We start from the raw sequence: 14488 nt of genomic DNA on the forward strand, positions 1-14488 counted from the left end.
AGATCGAAAGGTTTAAAAACCTAGTATTTTCGGTCTATAAAATTTGTGCTTTAAAGCTGCATTTTGTTCTGTATTTTCAATTTAAAATACTTGGTTCAAGGACGAAATACTTCTTCTTTTTTTTGAGAGTACGCTTAGTCTGACGCCCACAAACGCCCACATTGTAAGATCTTTCTGCTTGGTGCCCACATTTTTTTATATTTTGTAAAATTGTAAATAGGATTTCGTTTGGACTATTAAACCACTGCCAAAAATTGTGCAAGGCGTACCAACCATTAAAAAGTCATAAACAAATAAAGGTTATAAAATAATATTAGGAACAGTCGTAACCCTATCTCCATCTCGTTTGCATAAGTAATCCGACTAAACTAATAAAATTATAACCCTCAATGGCAAATCTAATTTGATTAGTACACAAAGTATATAAGGACTGTTTCTTTTCTTAGTTTTAAGCAGCGTTCCAAATGAAGTTTATAAGTAAGTAAACAAAAAATTCTTTTAAAAATTTAACTGAATTTCCCACAGATCTGATATTATTGGCCACGTCAGTGACTGGCCAATTTACCGATGATTTCTACAAACAGTTGGCCAAAGATAATGCCAACAAGAATCTTATTTCGTCGCCTCTTTCCGTCGATATTGCCTTGAGGATGGTCTACATGGGAGCTGGGGGAAAGACAGCCCAAGAAATGAGGGACGTCTTGAAATTGCCCGCGGATACACAGAAAGTGGCTCGTAAATACAAGAAATTTCTGACATATCTCGAAGAACGCGAGAAGGTTGCTATCCTCAATATAGCAAATCGTATTTACGTAAACGATCGTTACTCTATAGTTCCGGAGTTTAATCAAGTGGTCAACGACTCCTTTAAGGCCGAAGCAGAGGCTATCAGCGTAAATGATCCTGATAAAGCCGCTTCGATCATCAATAAGTGGGTGAACGATCAGACGCGCAGCAGGATCAAAACCATAGTTACTAACAAGGATACAAGTTCGAATATGACAATGGTTCTCTTAAATGCAATATACTTTAAAGGCCAGTGGAAGTACAAATTCGACCCTGAGGAGACCAAAAAGGCTAATTTTAAAACTGCTGATAAAAAAACCGTTCCTGTCCAGATGATGAAGCTAATTGGGTCATTTAAGGTTGCACATGTTAAGGCATTGGATGCCAAAGTGATCGAGCTTCCTTACCGGAATTCAAGCCTCTTCATGGTCATCTTTTTGCCAAATAAAGTCGATGGCTTGCAAAAATTGGAAAAGAAAATCGCAGGCTTCTCCACAAGGCTTCCAATGTGGAATGTGAACTTAAAGCTTCCAAAGTTTAAAATCGAATTTTCCTCGGAGCTAAAAGGTGTTCTTGGGACGGTGGGTATGACCTGATTTGTATGGGCTCACTTTTATATTTTACACCTTTAGATGGGCATAAAAGATGCATTTTCTGCTAATGCGAATTTTGAAGGTCTAGTAAAAACGGGCGAACCCAGGATCAGCAAAGTCATACACAAGGCCTTTATTGAGGTTAACGAAGAGGGTGCCAAAAAGAGTACAGCAGCTGTAACAGGTACTCTTGGTTTGCTTAGTATATTGCACTCTTTACAACCTACAATTAAATCCGCAGGTTCAATAGGGCCCATTGTATTAAGGTTAACCAACCTACACATGGACTTCACTGCCGATCATCCGTTTGCCTACGTCATTCGTGATAAGGACACCATTTACTTTCAGGGACACTTCGTAAGACCATGAAAATAAAGTACCATTTTCACTGGCATTTTGTGAACCAATTGTCAATAAATATGGAGATTAATCACAGTTCGGTTTGATTGAGCATCCAAAATTTCTTATAACTTTTACTCGTATGGAAAAGTGTATACTGTATTTGTTTAAAAGTAGGTACATGTATGTAGGTACCCAATCTGCACATAGGTGGCACCAGTGCAATTCTATTGCCGTATTTATTTTTAAATTGCTCAACAGAGTAACGGGTATCTGATAATCGAGGTGCTTGAGTATATCTTCTTGTTTGTATGCCATTTTTGGATTGTATTTTAATCGAATGACATGGTGCCAATTCGGCTGAAAACAAAACAACATAAGGTCTGTTGTACATTTAAGGGAAAGCCAGCAAAAACCAAAGTACCATTCTTAAATTCTTATACAAGTATAAAACTTTCTATTGGCCCTAGAATTTAATTTTATAAATCAATAAACCTGCAAAACTCATGGCACACAGTTTATATTTAGAACCATCCACTTGAATGGGCAAACTGTTGAGTGACTTGGGAACACACCTTAGTCAGAACTACCACTCAGAACTGAAAAGAGAGAACAGAATGGCAGAACGTTCTCTCTTGATTTTCGCCAGCTTCGCTCTTATTCGACTTTATGCCATCCTGTTGCCATGTGCCCGGGTAGCTCAGTCGGTAGAGCATTGGACTTTTAATCCAAGGGTCCAGGGTTCAAGTCCCTGCTCGGGCGATCCAACTTTTTTTTCCTTTTTTTTTAATTTAGCTAAATTAAAATATATATATTTATAAATATTTTTCATTCATGGAGAGCGCGTGGGAAAGAGCCGGAGGCTGTGATTCATTCATAAAACTGCATGTGCAACAACATAATTAGGGGCAGGAAAGGGGCTGGTCGGTTGGTTAGTTTTGGTTTTAAAGGGGAGCTTCGATAAGACGAACCATTATTATAAAACATATCAAATGCTTGAGCTGGTGAGACTTAAACTTTCTATTGATTACTCTTTAAACTTAATGATAAGCAATTCCAATGTGGGAAAACTGATCTGTAAAATCTTTTTTCCCATTTCCTCTGCCCCATAGTACGACTTACAGAAGTAACACTGTAGTTTGCTTTGGATACCGCGTTACTGGAGCTTATGCAGCCCAGTAGAGCACACAAGCAACGCCCGCCGGGGCAATTTGTCTGGGTCGAAACTCTGGAATCCTCCTCCTTCTGACAAAAGCGCAGTGTCTGCGCCAATTCCTGACCGATGACTGCGTAACGCCCCCAAAAAAAAAAAACTAAAAATGAAAAAACTCAGTAGGTATATATGGAAAAAAGAAAGAGCCAAGAGGTGACCAGAGAAAGAGTTGCCTTGGAAAATGTAATGGAAACCGGAAATGGGGTGGATGCCAAGCAGATTGAATCATTGGCCAAGCCTACATGTGTTCCTATGCTGCATTCAGAAAAAAAAAAAGAAAGAGTCGCTGGCTGCATTTCATATCGGGATCTTTTACACGACAGATTCAAGGGAATTTTGATTTGGTGAAATTGCACTGGAAGCGGAAATTAGTCGAGTCAAAAGCGGTGAACGGCAAGAGTCATTTATCATTTTGGACATTCTACAGGCAGTGTGTGAATATTTATTTTGCGTGCCAGCTTGGACAATTGCCGGGATGAGTTTACAGTTATGCATTTAATAAGAATGGGCTATACTTTTTCGCTTATATTATACATATATATTATTATATTATATTATAATAAATACATTTACTAGTTTTCCTTCATTGGCAAAATTGGCACCCAAGCTATTCAACATGATTTATGCCTAGAGTCGTAAATGTTCATTCAGTTGAAGAAGTAATTTTAAAAATTTATAGTAATTACATTTTTTCCCACCACTTGTAACATCTTCTTTAGCTGTCCAAGTTTATTTTTTGTTCCATAGTACTTTAGAAACGGCCTTTGTGTGGGCCAAAAAAAAAAAAACGAAGAAAGTAAGTCTCGCACGCAGCTTAAACAGAACCGAAACGACAACCCACATTGAGTTATGAAGCTAACCCCCTATCCCCCCCCTTTTCCGATCCACCGCCCCTATTTCGCCGCCAAAAGGCCATAAAGTACAAAACAGCTAACAACTTATGGCGATCGCTGCTGCTGCGGCTGCTGAAGAAGAAAAATATGTGTTTTTTATGATGACTCACGAGGCGAGCGGTCCGCGATAAGATCAATCATCAACCACAAGGGGGGGAAAGCGGGAAGCTACGGCCTCTCAACGATCTGGAACTCGGAGCCCCGAGTTTGCGGTCTGCGCGTCTGACCATTCAGACCATCTTTCATGATAACACTATTGAATACGAAAGTAGACAAGTTTTTGGAATCGCTTTCAGATACAGTGCGCTCCATAAGTAAACGGGACTTGATTTTGAGATAGGTATATTACAAGGTATGATATGATATTGTATGATATATGGTAAAAGGTATAAAACGAGTAAGATATAGTACACAGAGGGAAATATCCAAAAACATTGTTCTTGAATTGAGAACATTCGTTCTTAAAAACCGTGTAAGTACATTTTGGTATCAATGCTCTCAACATTAAAACAAAATGGTGAGAAGAGAATTATTAAATTGAGTTTATTTAACAACTTTTAAGTATACACTGCGGACTGAACTAAAAGTTTATTTGTTGAGATACACAATGTACATAAATACCGCCAATTCAACTTGATTCGTTCTATTTTTAAGAACATTTTCAACTCAGATGAGAACATCCGTTTAACTTAAAAATACATTAAAAACTCGATACTAGATTTTTTATAGTTGCTTAAAAATGCTTAAAAATTGTATTTATAAAACAATATCGATTTTTTTTTAAATTTTAGATATTTTTTTTTTTTTAACTTTGGTATAAAAGTAATGTTATATTTCCTTTATGATTTGTCTGATTTTACTTTTTCATTATATTTCTCTAGTTTGGTAATACTATATATATACCCTACCGAACCGCACTGTCCCACACATGCTCACACATTTAGATGAAACCGGCTTTGATTTCTAATTATTGGGGATCGGTTTGTTTTTTTCCGAGGTTTCGGTCTTTTTTGGGTATTTGATTCGATGGCTCGTGAGCTTTGAATTAACAGCGGAAATAGCTGAAGCGATAATGCCAATAAAATCGCCTAAGACTTTTAGTTTTTCCCTCGAAAGGCGTTTATTTTCGAACATAATTCCAATTAAACGATTGTTTATTGTCTCTTTCCGATAATAGGGCGTTTAGGTGTTTAGGCTTAGTCTTGGGCCTGGGTTCACTTGCTGTGGGAGCGACTTGATTGGAACTGGGCTTTATTTTTACGGCTATTCTTAGGGCAGGGTCTTATCCACCGTCTGGATGTAATAACTCAATGTCAGCTCGTGGGCGAGGGAAAACAAAGGAAGATAGCAAGACAGGAGGACGAATGGGGATGAGATAGACCAGAGCGGGGGTTTCATTCAAGGCAGCATAATGAAGCATGAAAAGCTTAAGTTCAGACAATGCGACGTCTGGAGTCCGGGCACAAAAGGTATGATAAAGATATATATGTGTATATATATTCCTAGGCTCTTCCTTCAGGGACTTACAACTCATTAGACGCTGCAAAACCTTAATTTGGCATTCAAGACACGCCGTATAACACCAAAAACTCTTCCATTCATCGAATGAATCATCTCGTGGATTGAAATCCGTTAATAGGCAAATCATGTACGGAGCAGAGACCACCAATTGTCCAACAGGTTTTCCTTATAATTTTATTACTATCATGCTCGTTTCGAGTTCCAGTTCGGATCCGGAGTTGGAGTGTGTTACCTTTTCGATTGTGATTCATAATTGTTACAAGTGCTTACGAAAAGGGCTTGGTCTCTGCACAAATGAAATGAATTGAGCATATGTGCATATGTAAATGGCTTTAAAAGTGCTTGTAATTAGTCAGCATAAGTCAGCTGTCATATGGAAGGGGGTATACAATTTGGGGTTTTTATTTCCAAGAATTTATAATGCACTCTTAAAAGGTTTTTAAGTAAAATCCAATTTAAGTAAAATCACAAATATCACATTACATTCAAGGTCAGAAAAGCACATTATACCAAAATGTTTTATTATAACATTAAGTTTTTCAAATACATATATTAAAAATCGTTTGTTTCTAAACATTTCAATATGGAACACCTCTATATACCCTAAATATCAAGGGGTATCAACCTTTAACAAGTAACTGTAATCAGGCTTAAACTTTTCAGTCATTTAGCCTGCGGTTGCAACTGCAACTGCCAACCGCAAGACAAGTCAGGTTGTCTTCCAAGGTTCAGGAACAAAATCGAGGACAGCGTCATGCCATCCGCTCATTTTCGGATCTGAAAAGAGGGGCGACATATGTCAGACTCAAGATCCCCCCAACCCCAACCACAAAACCAAAAACGAAGACGAAGCTTATCAAAAACATTTTGGCTTTGGCGCCAATTTCGTGTTAAATAAAATGCAGCGCGAAGATTTATAAAGGCATAAAGACAACGATTGGAAACGGGACCACCCAAACATATAAGAAATATTCAGCTTCGCTCGCTAATTTGTCAGCATTCGGTGGAGTAGGAGGTGGAGTAGCGATGCGGGTTTTGTAATTCTACGAAATCAGCTTTAAGCCATTCGACGGAGGCCTTCCAAAGGTGTCAATTCGTGAAGAATTTTAAAATGCATGCGATGAGTAATAATCCCCACCAGAGACACATTTTTCTTTCACCGAAGCGGCTTAAAAACGGGGAAAAATAAGAAAGATATGGCAGCAGCACAGAAAAGTGATAAATTTAAATGTCTAATTGGGTATGCCTCACAATTGTGGGAGATTGATCAGCAGCTCTAGGCTGGGTTCCTCCACTTTAAGTCGTAAAAAAATAAATACTCCCCGAAAAGTCGTAAAAAATTGTTTTCGCAGCGAAGATGCGTTCATTTTCTGAGTGGCTACTGGACAGGATTAGTCCTCGCACACACTCACAGGCAAACATCAATAATGGGGAAAGCATTTACAGCACATTTACGAGCCGAGGTGGCAAGGAACTCGAACCCAAGCAGATGGCACCGCCATTAGTCGCAGGGCAGTGGGCATTGGCTCGGAAATAGATATGGGGAAAGGGTATGCACATAATATACATATTTATATTTCGGAGCTATAAATACCTGAAGGTATAGGTAGCAAGAGAAATTATCTCTGAGTTCGGTTGGAAAGGGGTTGAAGGAAATGCGTGTTTAAACCCCTTCCAATATACCTAAACCAATTTATTAGACATTCTTTAAGAATCCATTAGGATTTGGTAATATGTTTCAAAGATACCTTAAAGTATGCAATGAAAAATTAGCATTTGCCTTTTGGAGTTGCATACTTGTAAACACTTTTCAAAAGGTTTTTCTGTGAAGTCTGATTGGTTGTATAAGTAATTTTTATTTTTATAATATGAAATAGTTTTATAGCTTGCTCTTTGACATACTATATTATTCATACAAAGTATCAAAGATACCTAAAAGTATGCAATGAAAAATTACCATTTGCCTTTTGGAGTTGCATACTTTTACACACTTTTAAAAGGTTTTTCTGTGATGTCTGATTGGTTGTATAAGTAATCTTTATTTTCATAATATAAAATAGTTTTATAGCTTGCTCTTTGACATACTATATTATTCTTACTAAGTATCAAAGATACCTAAAAGTATGCTACGAAAAATAACCACTTGCCTTTCGTAGTTGCATATTTTTGCACACTTTTGAAAGGGTTTTCTGTGATTAGTATGATTGGATCTATAAGTAATCTTTATTTTCATTATATAAAATAGTTTTATAGCTTGCTCTTTGATATACTAGATTATTTATACTAAGTATCAAAGATATCAAAGATACCTAAAAGTATGCAATGAAAAATTAACAGATGCCTTTTAAAGTTGCATACTTTTACACACTTTTGAGATGTGTTTTCTGTTATAGTTTTGATAGGATCTAAAGGAAATCTTTATTTTCATAATATAAAATAGTTTTCTAGCTTGATCTTCGATATGCTATATTATTAATATTTAAATCTCCCCACTAAAGTGCATTCCCACATTCGTTATTCACACTTCGCCCCCCGATCATTTCCCTATTTAACGCGGATTGCATGGCGACCCGCCTCCTTTCGGAAAATTGTTATTTACAGCCTTAATCTGTGCGAAATGTATTAGAGAGCAGAACGAACGCATTGGCACGGAGCGTGGATCTTGCAGCGGGGAGCGTAGAGAACTGCAAAGTGTTGGCAAACAAAAAGTCCAGGTTCAATTAGCATACCACGGCGGTGAGCCATAGAGGATGGTTCGGTTCGGTTCGGTTCTACGGTCCCCCACCTCATCGCAGTTCACTCTTTTTTTCCACTCGTGGGACTGCGACTGTAACTGGGACCTGGCCCAAGCTGCGATTTTTATGACAGGTTAATGACACAACTACGACAACGATGGCGGTGATGATGATGAAGCCAAGGCGGCTACACCCAGGGAAAATAAATTATGTTCTACGGTATACTTTTTTCACTAATAACCTATTACAATATAATACCAAACTTATGAAAGGATAAAGGAATATACTAATATCATCCTCTTCCGTATCACATCCTCAAAGAAGGGGTTTTGAAATCAATTTTATATGTCATTTAAGGTCTCTAAACTTTATAAAATAAAGTCTTCTTTCTGAATTCATTGATTTTAAAAGATATTGTTGCATACTTTTAGACACCTTCAATTACACTTAAAACTGATTTGAAAACCCTTGTGATTTATTTAGCACCCCCAATTTTATTACTTAAGTATTGAGCTTATTATACCCTACCTTATCATTCTCTTCTAAAGAAATCTGTATCTGTATCTAAACTTCATACTACAGTCTTCTTTCTGAATTCATTTATGAATTAGAAATATGATTTTAAAATATATTGTTGCATACTTTTAGGCACCTTTAAATGTGATTTGAAAACAATATTGATGTTTTAAGCACCCCCCACTAAATTACTTAAGTATTATGATGTGCATTCTGTATTTTTTGAAAACAATTACACCTTACTTTCATATTTTTTCCTAGTGTATAAGTGCAATGACTAGGTGGCTACGTGGATAAGTACTGAGCCGCCTCAGCTTGTTGCTGGCTACCCATTAATCAGCTCGCTTTGCGTCCAAGGGTCTGACCCCAATAAACATGACAGGCTCGGACATTGGATTACAAGGCAGGCAGGAAGGCAGTCAGGCTGACTGAAGAGTGCCAAGCAGCTGGACATATCCTCGGATCCTCGGCTGGCCAAAAAGGGGAGGGACCCCACACAAAGGAGCCACCGCGAATCAATCAATTAATTGAACATTTTCTACACGAGTTCATCGAACCCCCGAACTCCCGCAGCAGCCCTCAAAACAGGGACAAAAGAAAAGCGGCGGTGGTGGCAAAGGAAAACCAGCGAAATGAATAAATGAATGGGAAAATGATGATGGTATAGGAGTGACAAGAGTGATTTACACCCGACTGGCGGTTATGTCCTTAAGTTCGAGAGGTTTGGCACCGATTTAGATTCCTTTGGGGGTCAACTAAAGATAATTATAATTTAACCATTTACCCTAATAGATTTTAAAAATTAATAATAGATTTGATTTTGTATTTCCAACTAAAAATAAATGCGTAATTATAAAAATGGGTTTTAAGTTAACTGATTTTCCAAATAAGTAATTCCTTAAAATATGAAATACGGGATGCCACACAAATCGTAATGGTTTTTGAAATTACTTTTAAATGTTTTTTTTGTGTCTAAAAGTATGCAACAATATATTATAATCTCAGAATTACAATACATTCATTTAAACAGACAAATATCCTTTAGTTGCTGCATACTTTTAGGGACCTTTGTACATTGCATTCAATGTTAATACTCTTTTTGTTTTATGTAAGCTTAATAACATTGTTGTATCTTATCTTTTACATTTTATGCATGATTAAATTATAATGAAATTGTGATGCCTTGAAAAGAGTTTATTTGTATGTTTACTAGAGATATTTAATATTTACCATTCAAATTTAATAAAAGTAATAATATTTTTTATTATAGAAATACCAATACTAAGTATACCTAGCCAAAAAACAATGAAACACTTTCTAAATCTAATCAATTTCCATAAATTTCAATCAAGCACAATGTGTATTTTTATTGCATCATTTTAGGCGTATCCCGTAGGATGAAAAACGCAATCTAATTCAATTACGAAATTCAAACTTGGCACATAAGACTAGTATCTCCCCGGAGGACTTCCACTTCCTTCTCCGCATTATCATCTTCATCCCGCTTGCTTACCTACGACTATAAATGCGTCCTTTTGGGGGCGTCAGGATAATCCTTTTAATTTAGGCACAGGCACACGAAATTCGAAATTCGGGGTGCGGCAAAAGTAGCAAAAACCGAGAAAAACAACAACAACAGCAACACCGGGTCTCACGCACCAACACAAACGCACCACGCACGCACACAAAGGCAGCTGGATACACTTGAAAAACTTTTGCCTTGGGTGGGGCGTTTTCTTCTCTTTTTTTCGGTGGCTTTCGGTTAGATTCGCAAAAAATTTTCCAACGACGCCATGGAAAGGATTTGCGATTTATATGTTTTATTTAGGTGTTTTCTTTTCCGCAAACTATGTATTACACTGCACTTTCTTCAAACTTTATATGGTTAAATGTGTTTTTTTTTTATTAATACGAATAAAATCTATTTAAATAGTCGGAAACAAGGGGTGGTTTCTCTTTGCCGCTGAAAACCAATCAAGTTTTCAAGGGTAGCAGCCGGCGCAATAGAAAAATGTTTGTTTTATGAAAAGTATGGTAAATGATTAAGTTATTATAGAAAGAATATTTCTCTAATGTTACGAATAAGTTTAAAATATATCAAGACAATGGTTAGGTAGTTTTATAAGAATTAATAAATTATTTGAGAGAAATTCGAACGCACGTCCACACGCGACGAAACCAGGATAGAAACTCCTGCCACGGTTACTGAACTTCATCCAGGATATTCAGAGGGAAACTCAAGGGAAACTCCGCTTCCAATTGGAACGGCATAACGGGATAGGACACCGAAGTCTACACACGAGTATTTCGAGGGTGGGTTTCCAGTATTCTGCCGGCTAACAGCTGCTTTTGTGTGTGTGTGTGTGTCTCTGTGTTTTTTCCATCCCCCACAGTGGTTAGTTTCCAGCGGGAGACTGGATGGTGCATTGGAATACAACCGAAGTTCAGGGATTGTAGACTTTTTCCCGAAAAACAGGAAAATACGAAAGCCACATTTGTTTTGAAACGAAAGCAGCCGGCTGCCGGAGCAGAGTAACTTTTCCCGTTCGGTGGGTGGTGGGCGGTGAAAATTGCGAGCCGGTAGGTGCCATAATAACGACGCAATAAATGACGAAACCATGACGACAAGATGAGACGCCCACTTGAACATGAATAATGAAAGCGTCCTCCTTAATTCATCGTTCTCCCATTTCCCAGTTTCCAGTTCCCAGTCCCCCGAATCTCAAGACGTGTCATCGTCGGCCAGGCAACTGGCTAACCCCACTAGAATGTGCTTTTTAGACTGGGTCCCTTTATAACTGTGATCTTGAAAACTGAGTTAGTTAAACCATATTATTTCGAAAACACAAATACTAACATTTCCGAAAAGGATAATGCAATTGTATGCTATTATATCATTTTGATTATGACGATTGAAAAATGTCTTACCTAGGACTTCCACACTTAAAGATCGTCTTCCCACTATTATAAAATTTTACCAACGGGTCCATTTAAGTGTTTTATCAACAGATAAAGATTCTTAAAATCTTTATAACTCGCTAACCCCACTCAAATGTGCTTTTTAAACTGAGTCCCTTCCTATCTATGATCTTGAAAACTGAGTTAATAAAGCTTAAAACATCATGAAAGTTTTCCGTATAATTTTTTTTCTAAATTGGAATTTTATGCTATTATATCATTTTGATTATGAAGAAATAAGAAAGTCTTATTTAGGACCTCCACACTTAAAGATCATCTTCCCACGATTGTCAAATATTACCGACCGGTTGTTTTAAATTTATAATCAAAATAAGAACCATAATATTTTAGATTATCTACAGATTGTTTAAATCTTTAAAGATACAAATTTTTTTATTGATTTTGCCGATCTGATTAAAGCATAGCCTTGATACTATCTAGATTTTTGTTTTGTTTAAGCTAATTCAAATTAGATTATGTTGATTCATTTGCTTACCAAAACGAAACCTGTTGGCATTTCAATAATTAAATGACTCACCTCCACATTTTCCACATCGAAATAGCAGAAAGTTCGCTTGGTCAACTCAAACCATCGATGTTTATAATTTACGGGGGTGAAACGTTTCTTGTTTTGGGCCCTCTTGACCATCGAACCGCTTTTCACGACGTCAAACAGCCTTTCCGACATTTTATCCATTTTGGCCTGAAAGGATTTGCTGCTCGATCGCAGCGATGATGATGACTTGATGCTGCCATTGACGTGCAAGTTTCGATGTTTGGTGCCCATCATCTTGACAAGATAAAGTGTCTGTAAAACAAGACAACCAAGAATAATATTAGCTTGCCTAAAACCCATGTTAATATTTACAGGCAAGAAAAAATGATGTTAACCCTTTGACGGAATTTTTTGATATGAGAGATAATTCTTTGAATAATAAAAACAATATATAGGTCCATTTCTTTAGATCAGCGACTGACCTACATATATGTTCTTTCTAACAATATTCAAAAATACTTATAATGAGCTAAATCAAAATTTTGAAATAGTTTTATGACCTATTTTGTGGTACGTCATACATATGTATATAATAGTACCATTGGTATACAGAGGGTTAAAATTAGAAGCGCTCACACCAAAAAAAATTGGTTACAACACACTCTGCAGACAAGGCCATAAATCTATTTTTGGGGGGCGTGGGCGTGCGAATCTTTTGAGCGCCCCTCGAGGCATTGACCGTGGAACATTGAACCACTAAAAACATTGGAGCATTGGGAGTTACCTGGTTGACTAATTGCCGTGGGCGTTCCGGCTGACATCAATCAGAATGGTAAAGCGAAAAGTAGTGGAAATATAGTTATACATTTATAGATAAAACAGATACATATGTATTTATGGAGAGGAGGATAGGTAGGAAATCAGAAACAGAGTGGACAGACAAGTCAGGCAGCAAATCGAACGATTAAACGGACAATTAATTAGCCCCCGACTAGACAGGGGATACTATATACTATATAAAGATCACTCGCTGACCTTGAAGTCGCGCACAGTGGATTAAAGGATTAGCCCCCAAAGCGGGATATTCCGCTTCTCGCTCCCCTTTCCATTTTTCCATCACTTCCTTTTCGTTTTTCGAAGCGAGAAGCGTGTACACAAACAAACGGCTCGTGGAAAAGAAGGCTCCAACCGGAGGAACCGAGGAACTATACGATCTCTGGAATTATCACACTTCAACAAAAGCTAACAAGGGACTGGAGAGTATTCAGGTGCGGAGTGCTCTAAAATCGGGAATTGGAAAGCTGGAACTACAAAATGTTCTAATATTTTGAGCTTCTCAATTTAATATTTTAATACTTCTCAATGTGTAGGGGAATAACTTTAAAATATTAAAGCAATTTAATGATTTCTTATACAGACACACAATTTTAAGGGTAGAATTTAACAATACGGATTGTTACCTAACTTGAAAAACAAAAAACCTCTTAATTTTTAGGGGGATTACCTTAAAATATTAAATCAATTTAATGATTTCTTATACACACAAACAAATTTTGTGGGTAAAATTTAACAATACGGATAGTAACCTAACTTTTAAATGGCCTAACAAGAAGATAGGGAAGAGTACTTTAATGTTGCTTTGGTTACTATCTAATCAAAAATGGCTAATGGGGGCGTTATATATCTGCATTGAATAAAAATAAAAAAATATTCGGAATCATAAATATTCTTTTGAAATTTCGATTTTTAAGCAATGTTTTGCATAGGATTTTACCTAAAATGGAGGCCTTAAATCCAAAACCCCTTTTCTCCGCCCCTGTTTTCCTGCTCATCTCCAAATCCGCTCCTGATCTTCCCCAAGAAACATGAACAGACGCGTCTGGAAAAGAGCGAAACAAAACAAAAGCGACAAATGCCCTCTCCTCTTCTTCTCCACCCCCTTCGCCCACCCCACCCCCTCACTTTAATCAAGCAGAGCCGATACAAAAACAGGGGCGGAACGGGGGGAGCAAAACAGTGATGGAGAAAGGGGGGCCAGAGAGAATCTTGAGCGCATCGCGCATGGCCATAAGTAATAAAATAAACACGGACCGAGGCACAAAAAGGAAAAAAGGATGGCAAAAAGGCAGAAGGCGCAATGTGTACATAAATCTTTTTGGTGGAGCGAGAGGCCCCAAGACCTGGGCTGCATACGTATGTATATATAGAGATATATAGAGATATATACATATAGCGGGCGTGGCCTGGCAACTCGTTTTTGACTTTGAATTTCGCCACGCAAATGGTCGCGCTTAGTTTGTATTCTTCTTTGCATTTAATTTTTGTTTATTGTCGCGCTTTTTCTAGTCGAGAGTGAGAAGAAGGAGAGAAAGAGCGAAGAATCTGCGACCTTAAAAAGAATTTAAGTCTAATTGGATACCAAGTGCGTTGATTGCGTT

At 37.4% G+C, this 14488-nt stretch overlaps 2 protein-coding genes and 1 non-coding gene across 5 annotated transcripts in view; 2 read left to right on the forward strand and 1 right to left on the reverse strand.

The window, feature by feature from the left end:
• Nucleotides 1-14488, reverse strand: part of LOC119546252 (tyrosine-protein kinase Btk29A) — a 59918-nt gene that overhangs the window by 44121 nt on the left and 1309 nt on the right. The window contains exons 1-2 of one of the 2 annotated variants that reach the window (XM_037852406.1): nt 12835-12850; nt 12093-12362 (exon numbers count right to left, since the gene is read on the reverse strand). In XM_037852406.1, the coding sequence (XP_037708334.1) occupies nt 12093-12344 (252 nt within the window). In that variant the 5' untranslated portion in view covers nt 12345-12362; nt 12835-12850. Of the gene's footprint in view, nt 1-12092; nt 12363-12834; nt 12851-14488 lie in introns of those variants that run through there. The other variant, XM_037852407.1, reaches the window with a different exon arrangement.
• On the forward strand, nt 459-1814 carry LOC119546254 (serine protease inhibitor 42Dd-like). Of its 2 annotated transcripts, XM_037852412.1 has the most exons (4): nt 459-477; nt 526-1367; nt 1419-1563; nt 1621-1814. In XM_037852412.1, the coding sequence occupies exons 1-4, from the start codon at nt 465-467 to the stop codon at nt 1746-1748; spliced, it is 1128 nt and encodes a 375-aa protein (XP_037708340.1). In that variant the 5' UTR covers nt 459-464; the 3' UTR covers nt 1749-1814. The 2 variants fall into 2 exon arrangements, with proteins under 2 accessions (XP_037708340.1, XP_037708339.1); XM_037852411.1 differs by having other exon boundaries at nt 1419-1814.
• Nucleotides 2408-2480, forward strand: Trnak-uuu. The gene has a single exon. It is a non-coding gene; the product is annotated as a tRNA-Lys (tRNA).

This window comes from Drosophila subpulchrella, chromosome 2L (genome assembly GCF_014743375.2).
Source record: "Drosophila subpulchrella strain 33 F10 #4 breed RU33 chromosome 2L, RU_Dsub_v1.1 Primary Assembly, whole genome shotgun sequence".
Classification (NCBI taxonomy): domain Eukaryota; kingdom Metazoa; phylum Arthropoda; class Insecta; order Diptera; family Drosophilidae; genus Drosophila; species Drosophila subpulchrella.

Excerpts from the sequence above, each read along its gene's own strand:
- LOC119546254 (XM_037852411.1), top strand. Across the intron at positions 1,368-1,418 it reads TAAAAGGTGTTCTTGGGACG|ATGGGCATAAAAGATGCATT; the intron begins GTGGGTATGACC and ends TTACACCTTTAG.